At 46.9% G+C, this 15,087-nt stretch overlaps 1 protein-coding gene across 1 annotated transcript; it reads left to right on the top strand.

The window, feature by feature from the left end:
- Positions 1–1,520: 1,520 nt before the first annotated feature.
- LOC310755056 (uncharacterized protein) lies at positions 1,521–13,591 on the top strand. Its single transcript, XM_083631728.1, has 4 exons — positions 1,521–1,817; positions 2,668–3,263; positions 3,471–4,108; positions 12,129–13,591. The coding sequence occupies exons 3-4, from the start codon at positions 3,817–3,819 to the stop codon at positions 12,779–12,781; spliced, it is 945 nt and encodes a 314-aa protein (XP_083487854.1). The 5' UTR covers positions 1,521–1,817; positions 2,668–3,263; positions 3,471–3,816; the 3' UTR covers positions 12,782–13,591.
- Positions 13,592–15,087: the final 1,496 nt, after the last annotated feature.

Below are 15,087 nucleotides of genomic sequence, written 5' to 3'. Positions count from 1 at the left end.
AGGAAGGAACACCTGTGGGGGGAAAAATATGATTTATAGGTAAGTTCTCAGAAAGGACTCAGGAAAGAAGAAAAGTTTGCTTATCACTCTCCCCCCCCCCCAAGCAGTTACAGGCGTTGTTGCTTTACTAATAATAACAACAATAACAATAATGGTTTTATTATTTGTACCCCGCTTATCTGGCTGGGTTGCCCCAGCCGCTCTGGCCAGCTTCCAAAAAAACATTATGAAACATTACACATTAAGTCTTTCCTATAAGATGTCTTCTAAAGGTTATGTAGTTACTCATCTTGACATCAGATGGGAGGGCGTTGCACAGGGTGGGTGCCGCTACCGAGAAGGCCCTTTGCCAGTCAACCCTTGCTCTGTATGGGCTTTCAGGCACAAAATGTTTGTTGCAGCCCTTAACAATAACCCTGAAAGGTGGGGCAGCGTGGCTATCCCCGTGTTAAGAGATGCGAGGCCTGAGGCTTGAAAGAGAGTGACTTGCCTAAGGCTGCCTGGCGAGTTCATGGCAAGATTTGAACACAGAACTTTCATGTTTGCAGTTCATCCTGTTTTGCCATTAATGCTACAACAACAGCTTTTCTTATACGCATCGTGGCCACTGCCAAGCCTCTTATCGTGTCCTCCTTTGCTTGCCTTTTCTCTAAACTAAAAAGCCCCAAACGTTGCAGCCTTTTCCTCACATGGGAGCTGCCTGTTTTTTCTCAACTGTGCAATATCCTTTTTGAGTTGAGGCGACCAGAACAGTACACGGTATTCCAAGAAACAAATAAAAATAGGCTCCCAGAAGCACACTGGGCTGGCATTCAACAAAAAGTCCAGTGCAGGGCAGACCCATTGAAATCAACGGACCTAAGTTAGTGGTGTGCCCATGCACTTCAATGGGTCTACTCTGAGTAAGCCAAGCGTTGAAGAGCTCCTGCCATTTCTCGGGAAGGGAAGCCAGACCACAACTGTGCGTGTGTGTGTGTGTGTATCCCCCCCAAAAAAACTATTTCCCTACCCCCACCCCAATCCCACCAACGCCTGTGTTATGTACTGAGTTGAATAGGATCCAAACTGCAGCAGTCTGATTGGTCCTAGAACAATAGGATCCAAAAGGCAGCAGTCTGATTGGTCCTAGAACAATAGGATTCAGAATGCAGCAGTCTGATTGGTCCTAGAACAAGGCAGCAGTATGATTGGTTGGCAGGAACCACCCAATCATGCTCCAGATAGAAGTGAATCCACAACCTGATTGGCTTACAGTAGAATTCCGGAATTAGCCAATCATGTGCAGCCCATTGTGTAAATAATGTATATAAATCAGATACTTTGAGGGGACTTTCATTCATTCCTCCTCACCACTATGAGCTGAATAAAGAGCATGAAATCACTTTGCGACTCTGAGTATATTTCAGCCTGGAAGTTTCTTCTTAGCAGAGGACTACATTTCCCAGGAGCCTTTGCGAGACTAAAAAAGAAGATGATAACGGATCTAAGCACCACCTGCGCATGCAAATTTACCGGTGTGTAGAAAATAGGAATCGGGGGCGGGCGGAGAAAAAGAAAAGCCCTTTTTGTACAGGTGAATCTGAACGTCAGAAAGGCAAAACAGAGCACAAGTAATCATAGAGAGGACTGGGTGTTTGGGTTTTTGTTTTTTTTAAATGCCTATGCAAATAATGTAGGCAAACCCCTTCCTGTTCTGATCCCGCCCACGGAAACAGCTTTCAATATATACAGTATAAATATATATGTATGCATACATTATCTCTCCTGGACAAAAAGTGGTCGTTTTGCAGCTGCAGAGACCTCCAGGACAGTGTCAGGTAAATGTCAGGTTGCTGGGGGGGCGGAGATCAGGTTTTTTGGGGTGGGGGGGAAGACCCCTAAGCTTTCAATTCCCTTGTATGCTTGCATGGGATGGGAGTAAGCCCATTGACTGCAATCATAGCGTCTTTTCCCCAGTAAATGCATGTATGAGTGTCGGGAATGGGGCATCATAAGAGCCTGGGTTGTTGTCGTTTTACTGATTTGGAAAAAGTGCAGAGAGAGAAATGTTTACCAGGTTTCATGTTTGACTTACTATATTGTTGTTGTTGATTAGTTATATTTCCCCAAGGAGCTGAAGGTGCCACACCTAATTTTATCCTCCTCCCCATTTTATCCTCACAACAACCCTGTGAGGCAGTGACTGACCCAAGGTCACCATAGTGAGCTTCATGGCAGAGTGGGGATTCGAACCCGGGTTCATGAGGTCCTAGTCCAGACATTTAACCACACCGCACACCACACTGGCTCTCCAGGGAAAGGATTTAAAACTCAGGATGACCACTCCCCACGCAAGGCTCTGTGCTTTCCCTACTCTGGGTATCTGGTGTCAGAGAAACGAGTTCAAATTCTGCATGTTTGCTTTTATTTTTGGAATATTCAAGCCGCTTACAGGATTTGTTACCGTCAAAACAATATGATCACAAATGAATTAAGAAACCCAATGGTAGGGCCTTTGGATTTGTGTATTTCAGGGATGGGGAACCTGCTGTGTGTGTGTCCATGTGTTTTGGGAGACTCAAACTCCCATCAGCTCCAGCCAGCGTGGCGATGGCACTTGTGTGGATCGTTCCCAACCACAGTGCATTTTCTTTCTCGGTTCCTGAAACCCTGTTTTCTCTTTTCAAGGGGGTCCCCTTAACACCAGTCTCCAGCACTCTAGCCCTCTTCTGGAGACCGACAAAAGAGCAGAAAGCCACTTCGCAATCCAAGAAGCGCCATTTGCTGCAAACAGGAGCCCATCTCTGCACTGGGACACGAGGGCCCTTTGCTGGAAACAAAATGGCTGCCACACAGACGCCCACAGTGGGATTCAGCCTCCAGTTCCAGGCAGCCCTGGAGAAGTGGATGCAGCCGGGGTTTGAAATTCAGGAGCATGGCCCAGCAATCCCCAAAGCAGGGGACAAGGAGGGAGGAACAGGAAAGTCCTCGACAGTGCTCTCTGAAGGGAGAATCAGGGGATTTCTTCAAAGGGCACCAGCGCAACAGGTTAAACAGGAACCAGGAGAAGTGCTGCACCAGCAGTGGGAATCTCAGTGGCAGGACTTCTTGAAGATGGTGGAGTCCCAACAATCTCAATGGGGAAAGGCACCATTGCCGGAGGAGCCGTCCCCCATGGGATGACACAAAATCTTTCCTGGCATCCTTCGAGAAAGTGGCCGAAGCTTGCCGGTGGCCCAAGGAAGCGTGGGCAGCCCGACTCCTGCCGGCCCTCAGTGGAGGCCGTATAAATGGCAGTATAACCAAAAAAAGAACAGCAAATATTATTTCCGCTGTTTTTCTCTCTATCTCCTCCTATCCCCTGTATCTTTTGGTTGATCCAATAACAACTGACTTCTTGTCTTTGCAAATGAAAGGAAATATGTAAACATACTTCTGGGTTTTCTGTTGGGACATCTGTCTGGTTGGCCATGGTGATGACAGGATGCTAGACTAAATGGCTTTGACTTCATCTGGCTGTAGGCTCTCCTCATGTTCTCAACATGTTTATAGCCACTTCTAGGGTTCAAAGCACTTCATGAACCTTATCCAGGGGGCCATGCCAGGCTAGTGAGAGGTTGTGGCCTTGGGAGAGTTCTAGACAGAGAGGCCTGGAAAGCTGAATTTGGCCCCTGGGCAGCTGCTAGTTGCCTAAGTAATTCTAGCCTAGTTGGGCCGAAAGGTGTAAGGCTGCTTCTTGTAGTTTTTTTTCAAAACTCCTGGACCCTTCCAGGAAATAAAACTCAGGTTCATGGTGGAAAATATTTTGGGGGAAAGCATCCCCTGTGTGCCCAGGGAATGAGTTTCTCTATTTCATTTTTTCATTTCTCCACAGGTGAAAGAGGGGTGTCTATCAAGGAGGTGGAGAAATGTGGACCAGAAAATTCCACCCAAATAAGGCCACGCGAGAGAGAGTCTGCCGGGAGAGGAGAAGACGTTCCTCCGCTTCGCGAAAAGGCCTCAGAGAGTCAGCGTAGGCCTTGGTGGCAGCAGAACAGCCTCCCTGGAGCAGGAGCAGTCGGATCCATTCCATGTGCAGAAGGCTACAAGGAGCTCCTCCAAGCCCCAGACCACCAGGCGACGCAGACCGGTAAGAGACAAAATGCCTGCAGAGTTTGCTGGAGAAGCTTCAGTCACGGGTCTAACTTCACTGAACATTAGAGAATACACACAGGAGAAAAGCCGTACAGCTGCTTGCATTACAGGCAGAGGTTCAGCCGCAGGTCGAATCTCAACTGTCATCAGAGAATCCACATAGAAGGAGAGTCCACAACCTCCCGAGAGAGACGATTCCACTGTTGAACAGCTCTTACCGTCAGAAGGTTTTTCCATATGTTTAGTTGGAATCTCCTTTCTTGTAACTTGAAGCCATTGGTTTTGAGTGCTCCCCTCTGGAGCAGGAGAAAACAAGCTTGCACCATATTCCATGTGACAGCCCTTAAGGTATTTGAAGATGGCTATCACATCTCCTCTCAGTCTCCTCTTTTCCAGGCTAAACATACCCAATTCCTTCAAGTGCTCCTTGTAAGGCTTGGTTTCCAGACCCTTGATCATCTTGGTTCCCCTCCTCTGCACACGTTGCAGCTTGTCAACTTCCTTCGTAAATGGTGGTGCCCCGAACTGGACACAGTATTCCAGGTGTGGTCTGACCAAGACAGAATAGAGTGGTACTATTATGTCCCTTTACCTGTGAGTCTGTGAGCACCTAGAAAGGAATGCTGTGATCACCAATAGTCAGCATGGATTTCTGAAAAATAAGTCATGTCAGACGAACCTGATCTCGTTTTTTGACAGAATTACAAGCCTGGTAGATGAAGGGAACGCAGTGGATGTAGCCTACCTTGATTTCAGCAAGGCATTTGACAAGGTGCCCCATGATATTCTTGTAAAGAAGCTGGTAAAATGCGGTCTTGACTATGCTACCACTCAGTGGATTTGTAACTGGCTGACTGACCGAACCCAAAGGGTGCTCATCAATGGTTCCTCTTCATCCTGGAGAAGAGTGACTAGTGGGGTGCCACAGGGTTCTGTCTTGGGCCCGGTCTTATTCAACATCTTTATCAACGACTTGGATGATGGACTCAAGGGCATCCTGATCAAATTTGCAGATGACACCAAACTGGGAGGGGTGGCTAACACCCCAGAGGACAGGATCACACTTCAAAACGACCTTGACAGATTAGAGAACTGGGCCAAAACAAACAAGATGAATTTTAATAGGGAGAAATGTAAAGTATTGCACTTGGGCAAAAAAAATGAGAGGCACAAATACAAGATGGGTGACACCTGGCTTGAGAGCAGTACATGTGAAAAGGATCTAGGAGTCTTGGTTGACCACAAACTTGACATGAGCCAACAGTGTGACGCGGCAGCTAAAAAAGCCAATGCAATTCTGGGCTGCATAAATAGGAGTATAGCATCTAGATCAAGGGAAGTAATAGTGCCACTGTATTCTGCTCTGGTCAGACCTCACCTGGAGTACTGTGTCCAGTTCTGGGCACCACAGTTCAAGAAGGACACTGACAAACTGGAACGTGTCCAGAGGAGGGCAACCAAAATGGTCAAAGGCCTGGAAACGATGCCTTATGAGGAACGGCTAAGGGAGCTGGGCATGTTTAGCCTGGAGAAGAGGAGGTTAAGGGGTGATATGATAGCCATGTTCAAATATATAAAAGGATGTCACATAGAGGAGGGAGAAAGGTTGTTTTCTGCTGCTCCAGAGAAGCGGACACGGAGCAATGGATCCAAACTACAAGAAAGAAGATTCCACCTAAACATTAGGAAGAACTTCCTGACAGTAAGAGCTGTTCGACAGTGGAATTTGCTGCCAAGGAGTGTGGTGGAGTCTCCTTCTTTGGAGGTCTTTAAGCAGAGGCTTGACAACCATATGTCAGGAGTGCTCTGATGGTGTTTCCTGCTTGGCAGGGGGTTGGACTCGATGGCCCTTGTGGTCTCTTCCAACTCTATGATTCTATGATTCTACCTGGACACTATACTTCTGTGGATCAGAATGCTGAACTAGACAGGCCACATACACACCCCTCCCAGTGACTCAGGGTTGGAGGGCAAATGCAGCCCTGCAAGCACCTCTGTCTCGCCCTTGGGATCTTCCACAGGCCTCACCCCTTTCCAGCCTTGTTTTATACACTCAGACATTTTTGCGTAGATGGGCCCTTGAACCCTGATAAGGATGCCCGCTTGCTTGTCTGGACGGAGGACAGGGGTGTGTGAGAGCGCACGTAGAAACTTCGCCTCCCATAAAAAATAAATTTTGCATCCATTGCTCCACCCACTTCTGCCTTTGGCCCCACCCACCAATGGCATGTGGGACATGGAAGGTTGCCCAGAGGAGATTGTAGACCTTGGGTTGACAAGGGTTCCTCACCTCCTGGTCCAGAGGGTGAGATAAAATTACCAGTGAGAGGTCTCTCAGTATCTATTAGCCACAACAGTGCAGTAGAACCTCCAGTCTCAGAGTCAGTATACCTCTAAATACCAGTGTTATGTACTCAAGTTCTCACCCTGGGCCAGCAGGGGGATACTGTAGATAGTTATGCAAATGAAGGATCGAAAGTGACGTTCAGTTATTGGATAGTTTTAGAAAGTTCCTACAGTAACGTTGTACTGGAGCTCTATATAAGCAGGCTGACTGAGCCCTTCAGTTCAGTTATGTTCTGGCCTCTGAATAAACAAGAGCTGTTTGAAGAATCGCTGTGTCGTCTGATATGTTCACCCACAACTTAACTGTTCAGTTTCTGTTAATTGGTTCTCATGGGAAACTTACAGATTCTGGCTTCACACAATTAACTCAAGGCCGTGTCAATTTACTCTTGGCAGAAAGCCAAGGTCAGCTTGACCTAGAAACTACTTACTCTGATTGGTTAACGACCAGCACTCAACTCTGTTATCTAGGGATTGCTAGCACAGTTTGGTGTGTTAGGGGTGTGTTAGGAGTAGAAGTGCTGTGTATGGTTAAGAGAGAGAGAGAAAGAAAGGATTTATTTTGCTTTGTTTTGTATGCAGAAACTCTGCTGGTTTTATTTTTCCTTTTAATAAATCCTGTAAATAGTTATTCTGAGTCTAGCTGACTAGTCATTTCCACCTCAACTAGCTTCTTCGCTGTGCAGGAAAACTCTGCTACGTTTGGGCTAAAGCCATTAGAGCTATGCCTGACACTTCAAAGTTCCATGAGGTTATGGGTATTGTGCTGCCAGCCTGAGTTGTGGTGGTGTCAGCATCAACAGCGTTGGTTCCAGTAGTTCCAGAAGTTGTTGTTCCTGTTGGTGCAGCAGATGGACATTGGCTGGTTCCTGACTGTTGTGAGCTGGTGACGCAGTGGACACAAGGACAACAGCTGCAGCGTGTGAGTGCTGGGTGCTGTGGTTCCTGTTTTCTCTCTCGGTGGTCGTGAGTAGCTGGTTCCGGGTTCCAGGGACATCGCTCTCAAGATGGCCTCACAACCAGTTCAGATGGCTTTTGAGCGTCTGAATGACTCCAATTACTTGCTGTGGTCGGAACGCATGCAGGCAGTGCTGCAGAGGGATCGTCTCTGGCAAGTGGTGAGTAAGTTTCCTGCGAAGCCTGATGATGAAGACCTCGATAAAGACCAAAGAGCAAGGGCCACAATTGTCTTGGGGCTGGAAGATTCCCAGTTGCCGTATGTGAGGGGAATCAAGACAGCTAGAGGTGTGTGGCAAGCACTTAAAGAACTCCATGTGCGTGAGACAGCGGTTTCCAAGCTGTTCATTCGCAAGGCATTGTACAAGGCAATGTTACAGCCTGGGGTTACAATGCAGGAACACCTACACAGTTTACAGTTAAAGTTTGCTGCGCTACAGGAAAGAGACTGTGCATTAGACCAGCAGGAGAAGGTGGCTATTATTTTGAGTTCTCTCCCGGAAAGCTGGGATAATTTAGTTTTGTCTCTAGAAGGCATACAGGAGCGTGATTTATCAGTCAGTTACATTACTGGGCGTTTGATTGAAGAGTGGCAGAAGAGGCAAGAAAGGTCGTTGGCTGCAGAGGCTTCTACAGGCGGGCGGTTTGGAAGGAGTTCTCATGCCGTGCCAGGGGTGAAGCAAGAGCAGCGTGCCGGTGAGGAGTCTGCGTTTGCTGTTAGGCGTTGTTTCCGATGTGGGTCTTCAGCACATCTAAAACGACAATGTCCTGAGTTGGTCAAGTCTCAGTTGCCGGTGCAGGAGCAGAGACGAGATCATCATCAGCAGCAGCAGCAGCAGCGGAAAAGGAAATTCTTCAAACGAAAACAGTCAGCTCAGCTGGTGACCGCCGAGGTCAAGATTGCTGATGAGAAACAAGCTGTCTGGGTGGTCGATTCGGGAGCGTCTCGGCACATCGTAAATTCAGATGAATTGTTTGTTTCCAAGAACTCAGCACAGCGCAGCCAGGTGGCTCTAGCAGACGGAAGTACTTCCGAAGTGATTTCGGGGGGTGCAGTTTTTGTTCCTTGTCTTCGTGAATGCCTGCAAAATGTACTTTATGTGCCTTCATTAAGGAGCAATCTGATGTCTGTAGATTGTTTGCTAAAAGCTGGGTTTAAAGTGTATTTTGAAGGAGACAGTTGCATTATTAAGAAGGCTGGTGAGACTTTAGGCACTGCTAAGTCAGAGGGAGGCTTGTTTTGGCTTAAAGCGGGATCTCAAGTTGCAGCAGTAGTCAGTAAATCTCAGCCTGCAGTGAATAACAAAGCTATACATGACAACTGTGTGCACTTATTGCATAGGAAAATGGGGCATGCTGGCTGGAAAAGTGTACTAAAAATGTCTGAATTGGCTGATGGGGGTAATTTAAAGAGTTGTAACAAGTACCTTGATTGTAATGTTTGTAAAAAGGTTAAAACCCACAGAGTCTCTTACCCCAGAAGTGACAGAGTTAGTGAGTCACCGCTACAGCTGGTTCACATGGACGTAATTGGTCCATTTGCTGTAAGCAGGGGTGGATCACGTTTTTCATTAACAATTGTGGATGACGCCACGCGTTATTCTTGGGTTTTTCCCATGAAGAATAAGGGTGACGTGTTCACTAAGTTTAAAGGCTGGGTGGCATCTGTGGAAAGATTTCTGTCCATTAAACTCAGAAGGATTCAGACGGACAGAGGTGGCGAATTTATGTCAAATGCTTTTAGAGATTGGTTACAAAAGCGTGGCATTGGGCATAGAAAAACGAACGCTTTTTCCCCAGAGGAGAATGGCGTTGCAGAGCGAAAAAACAGATCTTTACAAGACATGATGTTTGCCATGCTTGATGATGCTGATTTGCCCATGTCTTATTGGGGGGAGAGCATGCTCACCGCGTGTTATCTCCAAAATAGGCTCTTTCATCAAACAATAGGTACAACTCCGTACTTTAAATTGTTTCAGAAAAAACCCAAAATTGACCATTTGCATGTGTTTGGATCAAAAGCCTGGGTATTAATTCCAAAACAAATGAGAAAGAAGGGAGATCCTAAGACCAAACAGTTAGTGTTTGTGGGTTACCAGGAGCTGGGAAAAGGTTTCCGCTTTGCTGAAGGGACAAATGGCATTGTGATCTCCAGGAATGCCAGTTTTTGTGAACATAGTGGCTGGGAGAGACTACATGCCAATACTGAGGTTTGGTTTGAACCTTCCCAGGAACTTCATGACTCTGAAGGTAAACATAGAGAATCAGAGTCTGAGGGGGAGGAAAGTTCAGATAAGAGCTCTCAAGAAAGTGGAATTAGCCAGAGACCAGTTGCTAAGCAACAAAAGAGAGGTCATAGTTCTGAGGAGGAAAGTGGGTCAGAAGAAAAATTTTCTCCCAGAAGATCTAAAAGACAAAACAAAGGAGTGCCTCCGGTGCGTTTTTCTCCAGATACTGCAAATGTGTTTAGTGTAATTGCAGAGCCCAAGAGTTTTCAGGAGGTGTTAAAGTTACCAAAAGAGGAGGCAGAGCTCTGGAAGCAGGCAATGGAGGAAGAGATGTCCTCTCTGAATGAGCACAAGGTCTTTACACCAGTAGCAGCGCCTGAGGGGGCAAAGATTGTAGGCTGCAGGTGGGTGTACAAACTTAAACCTCTGGTGACAGGAGAGTACAAATACAAAGCTCGTCTAGTGGCTCAAGGATACTCTCAGAGGCCTGGAAAAGATTATGACGAGACTTTTTCCCCTACTGCTAAGGGGGACAGTGTAAGGCTGATTCTAACGCTTGGAGCAAAGAGAAAACTCCTGTTAAACCATTTTGATATCCAGACTGCATATTTACATGCATCAATATCAGAAGACCTGTATCTAGCCGAACCGCCTGGTTATGAGACAGGTTCCAATAGAGTGTTGAAATTAAACAAAGCTCTGTATGGTCTGAAACAGGCTGCAAGATCTTGGAACAAATGTTTCCATGAGGCCTTAGTGTCATTTGGTTTCAAGCAGAGTACAGCTGACAATTGTGTTTATGTACGTGGTACAGGCAGTGATCAAGAGTTTTGTCTGATTTATGTAGATGATGTATTGTATGCTTGCAAAACAGATAAACAAACTAAAAGGTTTGCCAAGCAATTGTCCAGTAAGTTCAAAGTGAAAGACTTAGGCCCAGTTAGGACATATCTAGGGTTGGAAGTGTGCTGGGCCCAAGATGGCAGCTGCCTAATTAGTCAGCAGAACAAAGTTAAACAACTACTGACTACATACAGGATGCAGGATTGCAAAGGGGCAGTGGTGCCTATGGATCCAGGTTTCATAAAAACACTTCATACAGATGAGAGTCCTGAATTTGAACATCCTGATGTATATCATTCTGTAATTGGAAGTTTATTGTATCTAGCACAGTGGTCCAGACCTGATATTAGCTACGCAGTAGGCATATTAAGTAGATTGGTCTCAAAACCCACACTAAATGCCTGGAAAGGGGTAAAACAAGTTCTGAGATACCTCAAACAGACAATTGGCTATATGTTACAATTAAATTCTTCAGAGGATGAAATGTTGAGTTGCTACTGTGATAGTGACTGGGGAAATTTGCCAGATAGAAAATCTGTCACAGGACTAGTCATAATGGTCGGTGGAGCTTTAATCAGCTGGCGGTCACGCAAGCAAGACGTTGTAAGTGTGTCATCAACGGAATCAGAGTACGCCGCGTTGAGTGAATTGTGCAACGAGGTGATTTATTTCAAGCATTTGTTAACAGATTTAAATGTAAATTGTGGAGAACCAGTACAAGTTTACATTGATAATCAAGCTTGTATAACCTTAAGTAAAACAGAGGGTTTCAAATCGCGTTCCAAACATATCTCTGTAAAATACCAATATGTGCGTTGCTGTGTACAAGACAATGTAATCACCTGTACTTATGTATCAAGTGAAGAAAATGTAGCAGATGTGTTAACTAAACCATTGGCAAAGGTAAAGAACAAGCGAATGTGCAAGGGTTTAGGTTTGCTGGAAAAATAATCTCCTACATAGGTGTATTTGATGTTAATTGTCCAGCAGAATCTGTGAGGGGGTGTTCAGTTTCTGTTAATTGGTTCTCATGGGAAACTTACAGATTCTGGCTTCACACAATTAACTCAAGGCCGTGTCAATTTACTCTTGGCAGAAAGCCAAGGTCAGCTTGACCTAGAAACTACTTACTCTGATTGGTTAACGACCAGCACTCAACTCTGTTATCTAGGGATTGCTAGCACAGTTTGGTGTGTTAGGGGTGTGTTAGGAGTAGAAGTGCTGTGTATGGTTAAGAGAGAGAGAGAAAGAAAGGATTTATTTTGCTTTGTTTTGTATGCAGAAACTCTGCTGGTTTTATTTTTCCTTTTAATAAATCCTGTAAATAGTTATTCTGAGTCTAGCTGACTAGTCATTTCCACCTCAACTAGCTTCTTCGCTGTGCAGGAAAACTCTGCTACGTTTGGGCTAAAGCCATTAGAGCTATGCCTGACACTTCAAAGTTCCATGACCAGCTCTTGGGGACATACAGCAGGAGGAAGGGCTGTTTTCCTCATGCCCTCCTTGTGAGCTGAGCATCATGGGAAACAGGAAGCTGGGCTAGATAGGACTTTGGTCTGGCCCTGCAGGGCTCGCCTCATCTCCCTTTCCATGTGTTTAGCAGCGCCATCTGACTCCACCCCTTTCTTTCAACCTTAACAGGTTACTGGCCCGAGAGCGAGAACGAAGAGAATCACCGAGGCGTTTTGGAGCAACCTGAAGCGATAGCAGTCGTTTCAAGAATGGCGACGGAGAACACCGTGGCTCGGGCTGAAAAAAGTGGGGAGGTCTCTGAGGGTCAGCACAGGAAGTGTCAGGAAGGAAATGCCCTGAAGAGAAGGACAGGCCAATCCACTACCTGTGGGGCAGAGGAAAAGGCACCCGGCAAAACTCTGCCACGGCCCAAACGAAAGACGTTTGCCGCGCTTCCTGAGAGAGCTTTCAAGCTTGGTGCGCCAGGCCGCTGCAGGCATGAGCGGCTACACACGGCGGAGATGCCCTTCCACTGCGCCGAGTGCGGGAAGAGCTTCATACACCAGCGAAACCTCAACACCCACCAGAGGCTCCACACCGGAGAGAAGCTCTACGAGTGCCCCGACTGCGGGAAGAAATTCCTCAGCAAGTCAAAGCTCACCGGGCACCGGCGGCTGCATACCGGGGAGAGGCCGTACCAGTGTTCGTACTGCTGGCGGAGCTTCAGCCAGAGCTACAACCGGACGGAGCACGAGAGAACTCACACAGGCGCACAACCGGGCAGCCCGCGCAACGAACCTGGGCGGCAGCTCCTGTGTCGCTGCTCACGAAGGAGCCCGTAAAAGCGAGAGACCCTATAGGGTTCCTATCGGGGGAACGGACCCCCTTCAGGCTCTGAGGAAACGTAGAAGGGCCCAACCCCCGGAAGGGAAAAGGGAAAAGTTGTAACGTTGGCCCAAGCATGGGAAAGCCTCTGTTCTGAAGATGCTCCTTGTTAGATTTCACTTGATTGGTGCACGTGTTACAGATGGGTGCTTATTGCGTGATAGGGTGGGAAAAGGTAAAGGTACCCCTGCCCGTACGGGCCAGTCGTGTCCAACTCTAGGGTTGTGCGCCCATCTCACTTAAGAGGCCAGGGGCCAGCGCTGTCCGGAGACACTTCCGGGTCACGTGGCCAGCGTGACGAAGCTGCTCTGGCGAACCGGCACCAGAGCAGCACACGGAAACGCCGTTTACCTTCCCGCTATAAAGCGGTACCTATTTATCTACTTGCACTTAGGGGTGCTTTCGAACTGCTAGGTGGGCAGGCGCTGGGACCGAAAGACGGGAGCTCACCCCGCCGCGGGGATTCGAACCACCGACCATACGATCGGCAAGTCCTAGGTGCTGAGGTTTTACCCAGTATAAATGTGATTAAGTCACTCTGCTGAGGGGTGGAAGAGAGAGACGAAGGAAGAAACATCTAGGGAGAAAGAGGAGGTGAACTAGGGGGAAAGAGGCAGAAGCTGGGCAAGGAAGACATGGGGGCCTAGGAAAGGGGGGTTGTCTGTGGGCTGCAGCAGGTCTGGGTAGCCCATGGCCCACCAGGGTTCTTGGACTTCAACCCACATCAGCCTCAGCCAGTGTGGGGAATGGGTCAGGGATGGTGGAAGCTGCAGTCCAAGAATATCTGGAGAGCCACAGGTTCATCATCCCTGGTCCAGAGGCCTTTCACTTCTTCTCCTAATTCAGGGATGGGGAAACAACGGCCCTCCGGTTGTTGCTCCCGTAATCTTCCCTCAGCAACCCCAGCGAGGGATTATCACCATCATCATTATTCATATTAATCAGTCACTTCGCTCATAAAAGCGATCCAAGGCGACTTGTTGTTGTTGTTTAGTCGTGTCCGACTCTTCATGACCCCATGGACCAGAGCACGCCAGGCACTTCTGTCTTCCACTGCCTCCCGCAGTTTGGTCAGACTCATGTTTGTAGCTTCGAGAACACCATCCAACCATCTCGTCCTCTGTCGTCCCCTTCTCCTTGGGCCCTCCATCTTTCCCAACATCAGGGTCTTTTCCAGGGAGTCTTCTCTTCTCCTGAGGTGGTCAAAGTATTGGAGCCTCAGCTTCACAATCTGTCCTTCCAGTGAGCACTCAGGGCTGATTTCCTTAAGAATGATTTCCAAGGCGACTTAGAACACTGCATAAACATCAATACCAGTTACGACAATCAAACCGATGCTGAACGTACGAAAGATATCTGTACGAATACAAGGAACCTGCCTCGCTAGAAGAGGCCACAAGTACTTAAAAGCCCTTCAGATTGAGGGTCATAACCCTAGGTAAAATGGGCGCCTAAAATAGGTAAAGGTGGTCCCAGGCAAGCGTCCCTGGGGAGAGGATTCCACAAGCACCACTTGATTTGATTTTTTTAATAATTCTTTATTAAATTTTCCATTTTAACAATCCAATCAAATCACATTAAATATTCCAAATTATACATATACATATGAAATAATCTAAATATTCTGCCAAATTATAAATTTGTTGTTGGGGCTTCCCATGCTTCGAGTTCAGGGCCCCGCTTTGGGCCTTAGATGACTGTTGCAAGGTCCGGGTCCAAGTACATGGAGCAATATGTAACTGAAAGAGGCTGCAATACTTTTGGAACTACCAGCCGCTTTAGATGAACTCTGTGAAAAATAACAACAGTTAGAATGGACTCCGATATCTGTGTACCCTTCTTCTTCCTTCCCTGATTAATTTGGACGATTCAAATATGTGTATTCCTTTGTTATCCTGTGATTTCATAGATAAACGTCTGTCTATCGAGTAAAATCAATAAAAAATTATCTATGTCTTGACTATACTGGCTGCAGCTGATGAGAGAGTCACATGTTCCCCATGCCTCTTGAGAGGTCAAAAATGCAAAGAGGGGGTGCACACTTGGAAAGGACTCTGTTTGATCCGAAATAGCCAATCCAAACTCGAGATTCTGTCAGGTATTATGTCATTTGAAAATATTTAAAGCACACATCTTTTTACAGCCGCTGGACCTCTCTTCTCAGCTGATTTCACAAAAAAGTGCATCTTTAATTTTTTTCTAATTCTGATTTCAACCAGGATCTTTGAAACATTTGCAGTTCCTTGCCTCTTAATGCCGCCTG

Source organism: Podarcis filfolensis (genome assembly GCF_964270895.1).
Source record: "Podarcis filfolensis genome assembly, contig: HAP1_SCAFFOLD_122, whole genome shotgun sequence".
NCBI classification, from domain to species: domain Eukaryota; kingdom Metazoa; phylum Chordata; class Lepidosauria; order Squamata; family Lacertidae; genus Podarcis; species Podarcis filfolensis.
The sequence above is the reverse complement of the archived record's forward strand: the minus strand, read 5'-3'. Positions and strand labels throughout refer to the sequence as shown.

Coding starts and splice junctions, on each gene's coding strand:
- LOC310755056 (XM_083631728.1), top strand. CDS start 3,817: ATGAGTTTCTCTATTTCATTTTTTCATTTCTCCACAGGTGAAAGAGGG. Junction 4,109..12,128: donor CCACCAGGCGACGCAGACCG/GTAAGAGACAAA, acceptor CAACCTTAACAG/GTTACTGGCCCGAGAGCGAG.